Here is a 17631-nt window from a genome sequence, read left to right as displayed (position 1 = left end):
CCATCTAACTTCCAAGGTAACTGCACCAAAGTTTGCCCTGATTTTATTACCATTGTCTGCTATTCAGAATTGTTGTTATAGAATTCTTAATATATATTAGCATTCAAACACGATGTGTAAGAACTTGTGACAGAATCTCTAAACTCTTTGAATATGATAAATGCAGGCTATAGAGGATGTCGTTTACTGTGTGTGATGTACTCTGTTTTTCGGATTTTACCCAGCAAATAAAAGTTGGTGTCAAAACACATTCAAAATTCATCATAGCAAATTATCATACATTAGACCAAAGCAAAATGAAAATAAATAAATGCATCTACCGAAGAGATATAACTCCAGCTTGCATGAAATTTTTAAGAGGGAAGGGAAAATAGGAAAGGTAATACAACAAGAAAAATTAAAAGAAACCAAAAAGTAAAAGAACCCACAAAAATGGATAATTAGGATTATAAGAAAATCACCTTTCCCAAGATATCAAAGCCTTTATCAGATCGAAATTTAGTCTTCATGGTATAAATAAATCGAGACAGCAGAGCAGCTTCAGAATGCAACTGCTTTTGGTCTTGCAACACAGCAACTGCTCTCAAGCAGGCCTTTTTCAGTGTTGCTACATCTGAAAAAAAAAAGTAGTACATCATAGTTGTAAGTGGACATTCATGCAATGTGTACATGTACATCTTGCAGGTGATAATTAATTATTGTAACATCAAAAACATCTAACCATGATTTAGCTAAATGGCCATGGTTAAAATTATGTAAAACGTGTAATGTAAAGTGAAACATAATATCATAAAAAAGGGGACTCGTTAAGGGTCACACGATACGTGGGCCACGGAAATAATCCACCAATTTATAACAGTAAGAACAATCTTCAGAGGATCCCCCCCCCCCCCCCCAAAAAAAAACGTCATTTCAATCGGGCATTCTGTAAGTAGCTGACATCGCACTATGGCATCGGTTTTGTACATATAACACTGGAACTCTGTAATCGAACAATATCACGGATAATTAACAAGATTATTGTTTGCAGAAAAGTAACTCTGAAAGTAAAACGGTCGTTTAGCGCATTGACATACTGTCGAAATTTTCATTTCATGGGCTTAAACGACTCTAAGTAGGAAAATTGTCGTGATATTCTTTGTGTATACAAATTATGTTTGGCAAATGCCAAAACGATTTTATTTATGGCTTATTCTTACCTATAGCTGGGCATTTGTAGGTGAAATTTGGTGGTGGGGTCAAATTTCTCAAGTTCCACATCTTGCCTAAAATAACAAATAGGCTATTAGCTTGTCTAAAAACGTTATGCGATTTATTTCCAATGAGCAATCCTCAAAACACTGTCGTAATTTACAACTGGTAGCTATGATTCTGACGCTTCAACGAGATACGCCTTGCTAAGCTAGTTATTTGTGTTGAAGAACCTATGTGCGTATTTTCTCAACCAAGTCAAAACATTTCTGCACAGTGCCTAGTGTATACAAATACGAACTACTAACACAATGTGCAATCTTTGCTTTATTGACACCCAGCCAAAGTTATTAGGCAAATTTTGATAGCAGTGATCTCACCATGGACCCCACTTCAATCGACTTCACACAGTAGGCTATGGCTCCAATAGTAGTATTACTTTATAACAAATCGCATCCACAGACATTTTCGTTATGCAAATATGTAGATAGACACACATCAGTGATACCAGGAAGCACAATAAAAACCTTGACAAAGTACACCGTGGTGCACCCACAGCTTTTAGCCTCTAGAATCTTTGGATAGTATTCGTTTTTTGGAGTCATCGTTGGTCTTGCAGTGTGCTGCTGGATGCGTTGAGTGATTTGTTTTCGTGTACTGTGGGGTTAAGAAAAACGGTCTAGCGATGATGGTAGGTATATATTTTGAGTAACAATCTGGTGTAGTCATCAATGAAGATTTATTTCTTTCGTACTTAATGTAAGAGTTGAAACTGCACATCGTTTTTATTGTCGTATGTAGCAGATTAGAATGACTGTGACAATTTGAAGACTGGATCTCGGAAAGTCATTGCCAAGGAGTACTAGATATTGAACTACTTATGTATTGCATTGAGGTGAAATCCAGGACAAACTCATCGTAGTTCAGCAAGTAAAACCGACAATGTTTGTCTTCACCGGTGAAAATTATCATAAACGTAGGAACGAAACGTACACACATAATGGGGAGATGTTTTTGGGTGTACAAAAAAATTGAGTTTTACAACGAAGTTGAAAGGGAAAGACTGCTGAGACGCTGAAGAATCCTGAAATATGTAACCTGTGTTATCAGGCTTGCAGCTACATACGTTATCAGAGTCTTTGCTAAATAATTTAGAAATGAATTTGCTTAAAGCTTTGTAACAGAGGGTCCTATGTAAATAATACAGACGAAACGACAAATCGTTTTTGTGTTGCATATCACATAAAATGAACTGTCACGTACTTGAGTTCACTCTTTCTCCTTTGTAGAAATATACCGCCATAAGTCATTTCATTGTAAGCTTGTTGGCATGTGTCCAGTTAGCAGCTCCCTGAAATTTTTGTATCATAAACTCAGCAGCCTGCAGAGTTGTCATATTGAAGCCAGTAGCCATGCATTACTCCACACTTAATATTTATTAAGAGATTTAATTCCTTTTGAGCGACAGCTTATTTCAAAAGCATGGCTTATTAGTATAATGAGTTTTAGATCATTATTCCACCTATGTAGTGAGGCAATATTCTATTATGAAGTGATTTTGAGCAGTGGGGAAGCACATTGTCAGTGTGGACTCCTTACATGCTGCTTTACTGTGCCTATTTTATCACTCCTTGGATTCCTAGATATCTTGGTATCCCACAAAATAGAACACTTTCGCACTTGATTCACACTGCCAGGAGTTTCGAAGGGCAGGCTATGTGAGGAAGTTCCAGTTCAGCTGTTAAATATTCAAGCACTCAATGAATTTTGCCATCCATGTGTGTTAATTGCTCCCTAAAAATCCCATTTGGAGCAGAGAAGGTCCAATATTCACAGAAAAAGTCCAGAAGTTAGAAATGCATTTCATACTCTGAGGCAATGAAGACATTTAAGGCCACAGAGTCATAATTTTTTTCTGAAGTCATTCGCTTCATTGAAGCAGCCTGTACCAAAGCTAGTGTTGGCACGTGACATTGATATCTGATCAGTGTGTGACAACCCGCATTTATAAATATACCTGTAAAACTGTGCCACTGGTGAAACCAAGTAGTATGCAGATGTCAGAGACAGTGGTGATAGCAGAACATATTGATGAGAAGACTAATACACCATCACCAAAGGCAGCAAAAGAGAAGCATAAAATGTTTCTGTTAAGGCATACCTACCTCCAAAATCCAAGCAGGGAATGAAAAAATAATAGGTCAGAAAGATCTGAGACAAACCATGAGATGATGCAACCTCAGTCATATCTGATGGATTAGACAATGGCCATTCTTAAGATGGCAAGGATTTTTATGTCTGCCTGAATGAACTGCCAAGTCCCTGAAATAAATGCTGCATCCTCCACTGCATCCTTTCCAACACACAGAACAACAGGAAAGGAAAAGAGAAAATATGCCACTGGGATGGTCCCCATACTACAGAGGGACATTAATGGCTTCAGGATACATGTGGGGAACACAGACTGCTAGTTCAGGAAAACTGCCACAAGGGAGAGCTATAGGAGTGGTTATTTTTGTAAACAACGTGTACCATCCTCCCCTCCCTCCCCCACCCTCACTCCTACTTGTTTTGTGTCTGTGTGTGCATTTTAGGTTAACTGTATGTTACATCTACAGTACATGCCCTCACTTGAAGTTGTAGGTGAAAAGGTTCTTGTTGCACTCATTACATAATATTGTGGCTGGTTACTGTGCCCCCACTGAGAGAATCTCTGTTCTCGTAGACCAACAGCTTCAACCTATTACCCGGAACCTATCCTCCTATATAAAAGATACCAACCATTTTCTCGACTGACTCTCCGCAGTTCCTCTCCCTTTACCACCTGGTGTCCTGCTCGTCACTATTGATGCCACCTCCCTGTACACTAACATTCCTAATGCCCATGGCGTTACTGCTATCAAACACTACCTTTCCAGACGCCCTATGGATTCCAAACCAACAACCTCCTTCCTAGTCTCCAGGACCAACTATATCCTCACCCACAATTACTTCTCCTTTGAAGGCATTACCTACAAACAAATCCACGGTACGGCTATGGGCACCCTCATGGCACCATCCTATGCTAACCTATTCTACATCTACATCTATACTCCGCAAGCCACCTGACGGTGTGTGACGGAGGGTACCCTGAGTACCTCTATCGGTTCTCCCTTCTATTCCAGTCGCGTATTGTTCGTGGAAAGAAGGATTGTCGGTATGCTTCTGTGTGGGCTCTAATCTCTCTGATTTTATCCTAATGCTCTCTTCGCGAGATACACGTAGGAGGGAGCAATATACTGCTTGACTCTTCGGTGAAGGTATGTTCTCGAAACTTTAACAAAAGCCCATACCGAGCTACTGAGCGCCTCTCCTGCAGAGTCTTCCAGTGGAGTTTATCTATCATCTCCGTAACGCTTTCGTGATTACTAAATGATCCTGTAACGAAGTGCGCTGCTCTCCATTGGATCTTCTCTATCTCTTCTATCAACCCTATCTGGTACGGATCCCACACTGGTGAGCAGTATTCAAACAGTGGGTGATCAAGCGTACTGTAACCTACTTCCTTTGTTTTCGGATTGCATTTCCTTAGTATTCTTCCAATGAATCTGTCTGGCATCTGCTTTACCGACGATCAACTTTATATGATCATTCCATTTTAAATCACTCCTAATGCGTACTCCCAGATAATTTATGGAATTAACTGCTTCCAGTTGCTGACCTGCTATTCATGGGCCATCTAGAGGAATACTTCCTAAAAATCCAGAATCCTGAACCCCTCACGTGGTTCAGATTCATTGATGACATCTTTGCTATCTGGATTGAAGGTGAGGACACCTTATTCACATTCCTCCAGAACCTCAACAACTTCTCCCCCGTTTGCTTCACCTGGTCCTACTCAACCCAACAAGCCACCTTCCTAGATGTTGACCTCTGCCTCAGAGATGGCTACATCAGTACCTCCGTCCATATGAAACCTAGTAACCACCAGCAATACCTCCACTTCAACAGCTGCCATCCGTTTCATACCAAGAGGTCCCTTCCGTATAGCCTAGCCACCCGTGGTTGTTGCACCTGCAGTGACGAGCAGTCCCTCTCTAAGTATACAGAGGGTCTCACTGAAGCCTTCACTGACCGTAATTATCCTCCCATCCTTGTACAAAAACAAATCTCCCGTTCCTTATCTTTCCAGTCTCCCACCACCTCCCAAAGTCCCACAGTCCGACCACAGAGGAGCATTCCCCTCGTAACTCAGTACCATCTGGGACTGGAGCAACTGAATTACATTCTCCGTCAGGATTTCGATCACCTCTCGTGATGCCCTGAAATGAGAAATGTCCTACCCACTATCCTTCCCACCACTCCTACCATGGTATTCTGCTGTCCACCAAACCTACACAATATACTTGTCCATCCTTACACAGCCCCTTCTCCCAATCCCTTACCTCATGGCTCACACCCCTGTAATAGACCTAGATGCAAGACCTGTCCCATACATCCTCCTACCACCACCCACTCCAGTCCGGTCACTAACATCACCTATTCCATCAAAGGCAGGGCTACTTGTGAAACCAGTGATGATGTGATGTGCTACAATCTGTGTGCATGACAACCAACAAGCTGTCTGTCCGCATGAACGGCCACCGACAAACTGTGGCCAAAAAACAAGTGGACCACTCTGTTGCTGAACACGCTGCCAAACATGATATCCATCATCCCAATGATAGCTTCACAGCCTGTGCCAAATGGATCCTTCCCACCAACACCAGCTTTTCTGAATTGTGCGGTTAGGAACTTTCCCTGCAATACATCCTACATTCCCGTAACCCTCCTGACCTCAACCTTCGTTAGTCACTGTCCTCACTCATCCAGCCCCCTCCCTGTTCTCATTCCATCACTACACAGCCGTCATTTCACCACCACACCCAGCCTTTTATTTTTAGTTCTCTCCTTTCCGCTCCTTATCCCCTCTCCCCTCCGCATCTTCTCTCCTATCCTCCATCTGAACTGCAACACTTCACTGTCCGCCAGTCCCACCATACTATCCCTCCCCCTCCTCGCCCCAGCCTCTTCCTTACCCCCACCCAGTCGCCACTCCCATAATGCACTGGTGCTGCTGCTCGCAGTGTAGTTTCAGTTCTCTGAGACAGCACACGTGTGTGCAAGTTTCGCTTGTGTGTGTGTGTGTGTGTGTGTGTGTGTGTGTGTGTACTGCTGACAAAGGCCTTAATGGCCGAAAGCTATGATTTATTGCGCCTATCGCGGCTCAGCTTCTCGGCTATATGGTGAATAGCAACTTTCTTTCTCTCGTATTGTTTTCAGTATGTTTGTACTATTCAAAAAGTTGCACCAAAGGAAGAAGGGGTTGAAGTAGTGGGGATTCACTCTGCTGACTCAATAAAACTATATTTGTTCCAAAAGAACATGCCACCCCATTCTGTGATGTGATTGGCAAGCTGCCTCCACCAGAGCTACAGACTGATGAGTGTAGAATTCTACATCACATGACTGCAGCCTCTTGACAGCTGAAGACACAGCAGCTGCCAGAGGCTGCAGTCATTTGTGTGTGTGTGTGTGTGTGTGTGTGTGTGTGTGTGTGTGTGTGAGTGAGTGAGTGAGTGAGTGAGTGAGTGAGAGAGAGAGAGAGAGAGAGAGCAGCATCTCTGCTATATGGTGAGTAGCAACTTTCCTTCTCATAATATTGTTACAGTCCATTGTGGATTTCCCATTGTTTGAAAAGAGGTGGTCAGTCATACCTCAGGTGACAGTAAAAACCCAATGAGCAGTCTTCAGGTTGTTGATTGATATTACTCTTGTCACGCTGTGGTATTTACTATTCATCATGACCCCTCTGACCTGTACCTGCTCAGCTGTCTTTCTCTGGGTCAAGTCATTGGCCAACTGGTTAGAGAAGGGTTTTCCTGCTCACCATTCACTTTGATGATCCTCGATGCAGATTTGCAGGTAAAAGTAAAACCTGTCCTCACTAGGAGATGGAAGAACATCTAGGAGAGGAGCAGTCGGTATTCACTTAGGAGCTTTTTCTGTGTACAGGCCAGCTGATATTATGCTATGATTAGGAATTATATGCGTTTTGAAATTTTTTTGTGAATAGTGTAGTTCAGGCACCTCACCCCTATCATTGGGGTGAGATGGAGGTTATATCAAAAGCAGACTCCAGTGTTAGTTTTGTGGTTTTATGATGCAGTGTAGCTAAATATACATAATTTGGAAAGCAAATTTAATAGATTACAAAGGTGAAAACATGAAATAAACTTGTAAACAGATTTGGGAAACTAGCAAATAACATGATTGCTTCCACATCAAATCAGAGATTTTTTATGCAATTATTGCACACAGGAATACAGACGTCTCAAAAATGATATCGACAGGAAGTGCAAAATGGCTAAGCAGGGATGGCTAGAGGACAAATGTAAGGATGTAGAGGCTTGTCTCACTAGGGGTAAGATAGATACTGCCTACAGGAAAATTAAAGAGACCTTTGGAGAGAAGAGAACCACTTGTATGAATATCAAGAGCTCAGATGGCAACCCAGTTCTAAGCAAAGAAGGGAAGGCAGAAAGGTGGAAGGAGTATATAGAGGGTTTATACAAGGGCGATGTACTTGAGGACAATATTATGGAAATGGAAGAGGATGTAGATGAAGACGAAATGGGAGATAAGATACTGCGTGAAGAGTTTGACAGAGCACTGAAAGACCTGAGTCGAAACAAGGCCCCGGGAGTAGACAACATTCCATTTGAACTACTGATGGCCTCGGGAGAGCCAGTCATGACAAAACTCTACCATCTGGTGAGCACGATGTATGAGACAGGCGAAATACCCTCAGACTTCAAGAAGAATATAATAATTCCAATCCCAAAGAAAGCAGGCGTTGACAGATGTGAAAATTACCGAACTATCAGTTTAATAAGTCACAGCTGCAAAATACTAACGCGAATTCTTTACAGACGAATGGAAAAACTGGTAGAAGCCGACCTCGGGGAAGATCAGTTTGGATTTCGTAGAAATGTTGGAACACGTGAGGCAATACTGACCTTACGACTTATCTTAGAAGAAAGATTAAGAAAAGGCAAACCTACGTTTCTAGCATTTGTAGACTTAGAGAAAGCTTTTGACAATGTTAACTGGAATACTCTCTTTCAAATTCTGAAGGTGGCAGGGGTAAAATACAGGGAGCGAAACGCTATTTACAGTTTGTACAGAAACCAGATGGCAGTTATAAGAGTCGAGGGGCATGAAAGGGAAGCAGTGGTTGGGAAAGGAGTAAGACAGGGTTGTAGCCTCTCCCCGATGTTATTCAATCTGTATATTGAGCAAGCAGTAAAGGAAACAAAAGAAAAATTCGGAGTAGGTGTTAAAATTCATGGAGAAGAAGTAAAAACTTTGAGGTTCGCCGATGACATTGTTATTCTGTCAGAGACAGCAAAGGACTTGGAAGAGCAGTTGAATGGAATGGATAGTGTCTTGAAAGGAGGATATAAGATGAACATCAACAAAAGCAAAACGAGGATAATGGAATGTAGTCAAATTAAGTCGGGTGATGCTGAGGGAATTAGATTAGGAAATGAGACACTTAAAGTAGTAAAGGAGTTTTGCTATTTAGGGTGTAAAATAACCGATGATGGTCGAAGTAGAGAGGATATAAAATGTAGACTGGCAATGGCAAGGAAAGCGTTTCTCAAGAAGAGGAATTTGTTAACATCGAGTATAGATTTAAGTGTCAGGAAGTCGTTTCTGAAAGTATTTGTATGGAGTGTAGCCATGTATGGAAGTGAAACATGGACGATAACTAGTTTGGACAAGAAGAGAATAGAAGCTTTCGAAATGTGGTGCTACAGAAGAATGCTGAAGATAAGGTGGGTAGATCACGTAACTAATGAGGAGGTATTGAATAGGATTGGGGAGAAGAGAAGTTTGTGGCACAACTTGACTAGAAGAAGGGATCGGTTGGTAGGACATGTTTTGAGGCATCAAGGGATCACAAATTTAGCATTGGAGGGCAGTGTGGAGGGTAAAAATCGTAGAGGGAGACCAAGAGATGAATACACTAAGCAGATCCAGAAGGATGTAGGTTGCAGTAGATACTGGGAGATGAAGAAGCTTGCACAGGATAGAGTAGCATGGAGAGCTGCATCAAACCAGTCTCAGGACTGAAGACCACAACAACAACAACATTGCACACATTTTCTTCTTCTGTACAGGTGTTATGCATTCACTTTTTGCACATGACACACTGAATCCAGTCTACCTGTTGTCCATTTTTATCATAGTAGTTCATGTCACACTGAGCACAGTAATCTCTGTAATTTTGTGACCTGCCTGGTTAGCTAATGCTGGATTGCCGTGCAGTGGAGTTTTTGCTTATAGACTTAATTTTTAGTGACCAAGCTCTTGCCTATTCAGTTTGACTGTGTTCTGTGAGAAATTCAGCTGTTTTCTTTCTGCACTTAGATGATAATGGATACAAGATAGGCACAGGGGTAATGTCTTCAAAGGAAGTTCTTGGCATCGGGTCATTCTCAATCTCTGCTTCAAGTGTGCCGTTGTCTGTCTTGTCTGAGAACAGCCCAGAGCACATCCTCTGCTCTTGAGCTTACCTCGCATCATTCCTGCCTGCCTCATCAGTTGCAACCATGCCAGAAATTTGAAATACTTGTTCTGAAATTCTTTCCGGATTAAAAGGGTACAAGTCACAAGCTTCTAACGAAGTAGATGTCCAAGATAGTAGGCATCTTAAGCAAAGTATAGTGCATGAATACAGAATAAAGTATTAGTTAAAAGAGCAGGGTTGCAAGAACGGAACTTAATACTGGAAGCATGTTTGTTAACCACTTGAAAGTGCACAAGAAACTGTTCTAATGTTGTTCCTTCCTTACTGCAGCCTTTTCAATTGGTATTGAGGTGTTTAAGGGTCTGGGAAGGCTTTCTAATAGGACCTCCCTCTTGTTATGCACATTTTTTGACAGACAATGCTTCTGCCAAGATGGTAGTATTTTAATTAGGATAGGCTATGATCACTCTACCTCCCCCTCTTTAACCATCCTCTACAAATCTCCAGATACTAAGTTTATCCTTCCCTGAAGGAGGAGTGTGTAGTGGATGAAATACAACTCACTGTTTAGAAAAGAAGCTGAGTGTCTCAGGTGGGCACTACGGAAAGACTTGCTATACATTTAAGCTTTCTTCTGAAGTAGAAAACACACACACACACACACACACACACACACACATTCACACAGGCATAACTCATACATGATCACCATCACCTGCCACTATGGACTGCAACTCTGCCTGGTGGGAGAAGCAATCTGCCGTGGGTGGTGGGGATAAGGAGGCAGCGTGGGTGGGGAGGGGGAGGGATATAAGATTAGCAGTGGGGAAGATGTAGTGCTTATTGTGGGAGTCTGCTGGGATGTGGTGAGGACAGGGTAAAGCTGTTAGTAGCAGTATGAAGATTGGGGTATGAGGAGGGGGTGGGGGGAGATGGAAAAGCAGTACTAAAAATTGTGGTGTCAGAATGTATTGTGTTACACTACGCAAGTTCGTAGTGTTTTTCCTTAAGTTTAATAAACACAATGCTTACACATAAGAGACTTAAGTCATAAATAATATATTCTCCTTCTCTATTTACAACAGTCTGCTATCGCTGGGGTAACTTTTTGATTCAGCTACTGTAGAAATCACTTGGTTTTGAGGCGAAGAACTCATCAAGTCATGTTCGGAATGAATTTTCATCTAGAAAGGAAGTTCCTTGAACATTGTTTGAGAGTGAAATATCTGGGCGCACAAGATCATGTGAATAAGGCGGGTGCGTAATGACTTCCCAACCCAACTCCTGTATAGTGTTTATTATCAGTCTAGCAGAACACTGGTGGCCATTATTGTGGAGTAACATGACTTCACAGTCTTCCTGGTCATTGTTCTTGGACTGCATCTGCAAGATGTCTCAGTTGTTGACAATAAATGTCAGCAGTGATGGTTACACTTCGGGGAAGCAATTTGTAGTACACCACACCATTGCTGTTCCACCAGATCCATCTCTCTGTCTGTCTGTCTGTCTGTGTGTGTGTGTGTGTGTGTGTGTGTGTGTGTGTGTGTTTCTAAAGGGATTTGCTGGTTTATATGGGCTCAAACACACTTTCCTTTACCTGACATTAGCATAAAGACACCATTTCTCATCACCAGTGAAAATACAGAATAGGAATGGTTGGTGTTGTTCATGAGCCAATTGATGGCAAGTGCGCAGAGATGCACATGTGGCAACCCACTGATTTTTGTGATTTCGGCTTGGAGCTTGCAATACCCATCCACCCAATTTTTGAACCTTCCTCTTTGCATGTAGATGTCACATTATGGTCAAATGATGACAGTTCATCACATTTTCCAGTTCTCGAGTACAGTGATTTGTATCATTTTGGATTAATGGGTTGAAATGATCTTTGTCAAACCCCATAGGTGATCCTGAATGCGGAGAGTCGCTAATGTCAAAACGATTCTGCTTAAAATAAGAAAACCTTTTTTTGTCATGCTCTGTCCAGTGGCATTATCGTCATATATGGCACAAATGTTTCTGGCTGCCTCCAGTGCTGCCATCCCTCTGTTGAACTCAAACAGAATAATATGTTGAAAATGTTTAGATTTCTCCACTTGGCATTCCATTTTCTAGCATCCATAGCTCCACTCAGTATCTCAAAATGACAAAAGCACAATCCTAAACTTGGGTAGCAATAGTGAACTACAAATAAAAAATTACGCTTGATAAATAAAGCCATAGTAATCAGGATACCAAAATGCAAAACAAAAATCCTGTAAACTTAGTCATCAACCTAATAAGTTACTATCCTTCTATAATTTTAACCATTAAAAATTATTTTATTGTTTGAGAAATGTCCTTCGTAGGGCATTATATTGATGGAAATTTCAAAAAACCACTTTTTCTACTATAATTTGGGTGAAATTATCAAAATTGGAGATGTATTTGTAAAATATCACAGTTCTTGGTGTGCATTTGTAAGCACATGACAAAGTACATTTTTGAGCAGTTTTCACAGATCCCTTTGCTGCCATCTTTCACTGGTCTTAACAGTTGTGTTTCAAGTTAATGCCAAGCAGTGTTTTTGTATGTTTGTGATTAAGTGTTGCTGTTTGTAGTAACTCCCATTGATGCCGAGTCAGAAAGCAGTAATATTTCGTTTTACATTTCATGAAGATCTTGTGCTGTAAGGTAGGAAATGGTTCATTTTTATTTCCAACAAGTCATTAGGTAAGTGCATTTTGTAAACTTTTTAACTGACGCTTACTACATTCTAATTTCAGTACTTTCTGTCTTAAATGTAAGTATTGATACACTGTTCCTGCTGTACTTTAGCTTTTTATCCAATATAATCCATCCTTTGATTTAGATTTTATAGTTTGAATAAATAGTGTTACAGTAAACCATTAAAATCTGAGAAACTAAAATATCTTGTATAGTATCTTCATTGTTTGGACATTATTTTATCTACTTTTTTTACTTTCTCTTTTTCCCCCTATTCAGTTCACTTGTTTGTGTTTATCACCTCTCAGAACTTGTGTTTTCTAACCTGTTGACCCCCAGTTTCCCCATTTATGTGTGTGTGTGTGTGTGTGTGTGTGTGTGTGTGTGTGTGTGTGTGTGTGTGCGCGCGCGCCCACACACACACACACACACACACACACACACACACACACACACCGAAAAGTTTTGTTTCCACACTCATCTAACATCTCTCTGTATTGTGATTTGTCTAGCATAAGCATAATAGTAATAATTCTGTTTACAGTTCAGAAACCAATACGACAGTGATGTCACTGTCTGGAGTCCTCAAGGTCGTTTACATCAAGTGGAATATGCTATGGAAGCCGTGAAACTGGGCTCAGCTACAGTAGGATTAAAAAATAGAACACACGCTGTTCTTATTGCTCTGAAACGAGCGTCATCTGAACTCTCTGCTCATCAGAAAAAGATTATTCCAATAGATTCTCATGTTGGCATTTCGATAGCTGGTTTGACAGCAGATGCTAGAATTCTCAGGTATGAAGCAAAAAAGAAAAAATTTTAAAAAAAGTTTACTGAGTTTGGAATTTTTCAATACATTACCAGATAATTATTTGTGTTTTAAGAGATGTTGAGTGGGAAAATTCAGTCACAGATTGTCACTTTATGGTAAGTAGAAATGTGTTTATTTCCACATTTAGATCAAAACCCTCTTCAGATTTTCCTTCATTGGAGACTAATGAAACTTTTGTCCAATCCTCACAATGTATATTTATGTAGGCATTTGCACCCGAGCTTCAGATTGAAACTTCCAACATTCCACAGTCTGACTTGTAGATCATCATCTTTTCATTCTCTGTTTAATAATTTCATCATGGTTACCTCTGCATTAGAAGCCCGCTCCCGGAGATTGGTATGGGGAACCATTTGGGAATCTTTTGCCACTCGCGCCCCCCACCCCAGGGGACTCAATGCTCTTTGGTGAGATGAAATTTGTCTTGCCCAACGATCCTGTTTCTCACTTTTAAATAAGCAAGTCAGTTACATCCTGTTGAAAATGTAACCATGAGCACTAAACAGGTGTGGAATTTCCTTTGAGTATTTTAAATGAAAAAAAACGGGAATTACATTCAGAAATTTTGATAGTGATATTTTAGTTATTTTTGTCAAATACATTCAACATGATTACCATTTGAAATTTTTGGATGAAATATTTGTGCCACCTAAAGCTGCAGGCAATTCAGTTGAAGAGGAATGGACATCTCTGAAAAGGGGCAATCACGGAAATTGGACAGACAGAAATAGTTACCAGAAAGGTTTAGCAAGCAAAGATCCACATTGAGTCTGATGGGCATTTCTGTTCATAGCAAACTCTACTCCATTATACCATTTAATGCTGCTGTTAATATTAACTTATATTCATCTGGCCTGTAATCCTTATCTTTTTCCATTTCAATCCACTGACTCCCACCACATGTAGATTGAGCCTTTCCATTTTCCTTTTCAGATTTTGTAGCTTCCCTATCACATTCAAACTTCCAACATTCCACAGTCTGACTTGTAGAAGATCATCTTTTCATTCTCTGTTTAATAATTTTATCATGGTTACCTCTCCATTGGAAGCCCACTCCCCTGGGGGGGGGGGGGGCTCGGCTCTCAGTGCTCTTCGGTGAGTGCGCGCTTGGTTACCAAGGGGCCCCTGCCGTTGCAGCACCACTTCCTCTGACTGTACTGCAAACCTACACTTCAATTATCCCTTACCTCCACTGACTTTCTGGCAGATGGCCTGGACTTTGATCATGATTTTGGCTTGATTTCTGGTCTCACTCTTGGTGCTATCTTCACCTTCCATTTATGATTATATGGTCCCCATTATTGGGTTTGACGTGGCAGATTTTCCAAATTTTACAGAAGTGCATGTCGTGCAGGGGATGTTGCCCTCTGTGGTTTATGCTCCAGCTCTGTGCCCTTCCAGCCTGACACCCTTCCTTCCTGTTGTTCATTGAAACCCCAGCATGGTAGCCATTCTGTTGTGGGAGAGGGGGGTCATCAAGTACCTGCTTGATGGTAGCCCACTGACCCCACAGGGATTGCTTTATTGGTGCCTTGCTGCACACTGCCCATGTTTGCCATGGAGTATGTGGCCCTGGTAGCCCACTGACTCCACAGGGATCGCTTTATTGGTGCCTGTGCTGCACACTCCCCACGTTTACCATGGAGTATGTGGCCCTTATGAAGAGGGCACAGGTACTCCCCACAATGGATTACTGGCCAGGAAGCTGTTGCTGTGGCTGGGTGGCACACATGGGGAGAGCCCTGTTCGGAGTGGGTGCTACCATGAAAGATAGTTCGCACATGAAGCGACTTAAGCTTTCTCCCACTGGTGGTCAGATGGCCCCAGCAGTCTCTTTGTATGGAGAGGTTTCATTTGGCGCAATGAAGTACGATCATAATGCAATCCTTCTGTGGCCACGTCATGGGAAGAACATAGGACTAGATGGCAAGGAGCAAAATCCTCTCTCTAATACATGGTCTGTACCAGGACTGACGGGGGACATCATTTTGGCCACAAAGCCATTACTTTTTGTTGAAGACCTTGAGGACAAATACGGGGAAGTTGCAACCACCTCTGAGATGAAGAGCAGTTTCCTCTTGATTAAAATGTCATTTCTTGCCCAGTCACAGGCACTGCTCTATTGTGAAAAGTTGGGTGGCATTCCCGTGACTGTCACTCCCCACAAGTCTCAATATGATCCAGGGCATCACTTATCACTGTGATCTTCTTTTGCAGTGTGGCAATGAACTGCGGGCCAACTTGGAATGACGGGGTGTGCACTTCATCCGTTGTGTCCATCGGGAACCAAGAAAAAATAAGAGTTGCTACCAGGGCCTTCATCTAGGCTTTCGAGGGTGATATGTTGCCTGAGAAGGTCAAGGTGATGTTCTACCAGTGTAATGTAAAACTCTGTGTTCCTTGTCTGATGAGATGCTTCAGGTATATGAAGTTCGGACATATGTCTTCCCATTGCACTACCACTCCTGTCTGTAGGAATTGGGGACATCCTCTGCACTCAAACACGATGATCCCAAAAATGTTGGACCTCTGCATTGCGGACACTGCAACGGCTGGTCAGCCAACCCATACCGATTTGGCAGCAGATAGCTTGCAGTACCTGATCCTGAGCGGTGGCCCGCCGGACCATATCTGCATCCAACAGAAGCACATCCAGAGCTGCGTCCATGTCTGGTTCCACATGAAACAAATCAAGGGGGAGGCATCAAACATGCGGTCCACCTCGGCAGGCTGCCGGGACAGAAAATCGGCGTTTGTGTGCCATTCAGAGGTGCGATAGATAATATCAAACGTCATCAGGAAGAGCGCCCAATGCTGGAGGCAGTGTGCCTTCCGGGTGGGCACAGCAGCACCCAGATGAAACAAAGAAACCAAAAGTTTGTGGTCGGTCTGCAGAGTGAAATGACAACCATACGTGAAAATGTAGAATATCTTCAGGGTGAAAATCAGCGCCAAAGATTCCTTTTCAATTTGACTGTATCTGGTTTGAGCGTTGGTCAATTTTTTGGATGCGAAAACCACCGGTCTCTCAACGCCATTGACCATGTGCTAGAGTACCGCACCCAGGCCATAGTCCGAGGCATCGGCGGTGGCAAGGAGGGGTAGGGAAGGATCGCAAGCAGCCAGACAAGGAGGGCAGGAGAGAGTTGGGACATGTGAAAGCCTGCTCACACACTGTGTCCCAAACCCAACGCGCACCGTTGTGCAATAGCCCTGTCAGAGGCACTGAAATCTCGGCGGCATGGGGTATAAAATGCCAATAATAGTTGATTTGACCTAGGACAGATTGCAGTTGCTTCACATTGGGGGGAGGAAGCAGGTTTTGAATCACCTCTACATACTCCTTAAAGGTGTGGAGGCCGCAGGCATCAATGATGAAGCCGAGATAACTGATCTCTCGCACAAAAAAGTCACTCTCTTCCTTCCAGTAATGTAGGTTAGCCTCAGAAAAAACTTGAAACAGCTGATTCAGCTTGTCCACGAGGTCCGCCGCTTACGAGCCATAGACGATGACATCATCCAGACAATTGGCTGCACTGAGTACCTGACTTGTGAGGCATCTCAAATAACGTTGGAAAATAGCCTGGGCACTGGCAATGCCAAACGGGAGTTGGTTGCACCAGAAAAGGCCACATGGTGTATTGATGACTAGGCTCTGCTGCGATTCCTCATACAACGGCAGCTGCAAATAAGCATTGCGCACATCAGTTTGGGTGAAAACGGTTGATCCAGCAAGACGTGTGAGTATGTCATCCACCGATGGGACATAATATGCATTGATGACGGCCTGAGAATTGACTGAGACCTTAAAATTGCCACATATGCGTAAAGCAACATTCGGCTTCTCGACTGTCACAATAGACATCACCCAGTGACTGTGTGACAGGAGAAAGGATGCCTTTGTCTTGTAAGTGGTGAAGTTCCCTCTGGAGCCGGTCGTGGAGAGCAAAGGGGACCGGGCGGACCTTAAAAAAATAAAGAACAGCAGAGGGAAGATGCTGAACAGGTGCGGTGAAACCCGTCACCCCAGGTGTGGAGGATGAGAACAATGTTTTGTATTTGCTGAGCAATGAGGCAAGGAGGGTATCCAATGAGGGAATCGACACCGCCAGTACCGCGTACTGCACTGATAAACCCAGATGACCAAAAATGTCCACACCCAGAAGGTTAGTAGCGCTGGGGATCTGACCACCAAAAACTGAGTGGCCAAGAAACGACTGTTGTAAGAGATTTGTGTGGAAAAAACACTGTCAACTGATAGAGTGATTACTAAAATTGTGCAAAGCGCGAGTGAACAGGGATAAAGCCAGCGAGCCCAAGCATTGGTATGTGGTACCATCCACAATAG

The 17631-nt window shown here is 42.5% G+C and overlaps 2 protein-coding genes across 2 annotated transcripts in view; one reads left to right on the top strand and one right to left on the bottom strand.

Annotated features, from left to right (window-relative positions):
- The window catches only part of LOC126095734 (uncharacterized), a 99368-nt gene extending 97854 nt beyond the window's left edge, over nucleotides 1–1514 (bottom strand). Inside the window, exons 1-2 of the mRNA XM_049910502.1 lie at nucleotides 1200–1514; nucleotides 462–613 (exon numbers count right to left, since the gene is read on the bottom strand). Of these exons, the coding sequence (XP_049766459.1) occupies nucleotides 462–613; nucleotides 1200–1260 (213 nt within the window). The 5' untranslated portion in view covers nucleotides 1261–1514. The remainder of the gene's footprint in view (nucleotides 1–461; nucleotides 614–1199) is intronic.
- Nucleotides 1515–1729: 215 nt separating this feature from the next.
- Nucleotides 1730–17631, top strand: part of LOC126095736 (proteasome subunit alpha type-1) — a 34655-nt gene continuing 18753 nt past the window's right edge. Inside the window, exons 1-2 of the mRNA XM_049910504.1 lie at nucleotides 1730–1882; nucleotides 12996–13246. Of these exons, the coding sequence (XP_049766461.1) occupies nucleotides 1877–1882; nucleotides 12996–13246 (257 nt within the window). The 5' untranslated portion in view covers nucleotides 1730–1876. The remainder of the gene's footprint in view (nucleotides 1883–12995; nucleotides 13247–17631) is intronic.

Source organism: Schistocerca cancellata, chromosome 8 (assembly GCF_023864275.1).
Source record: "Schistocerca cancellata isolate TAMUIC-IGC-003103 chromosome 8, iqSchCanc2.1, whole genome shotgun sequence".
Taxonomy (NCBI): domain Eukaryota; kingdom Metazoa; phylum Arthropoda; class Insecta; order Orthoptera; family Acrididae; genus Schistocerca; species Schistocerca cancellata.
The sequence above is the reverse complement of the archived record's forward strand: the minus strand, read 5'-3'. Positions and strand labels throughout refer to the sequence as shown.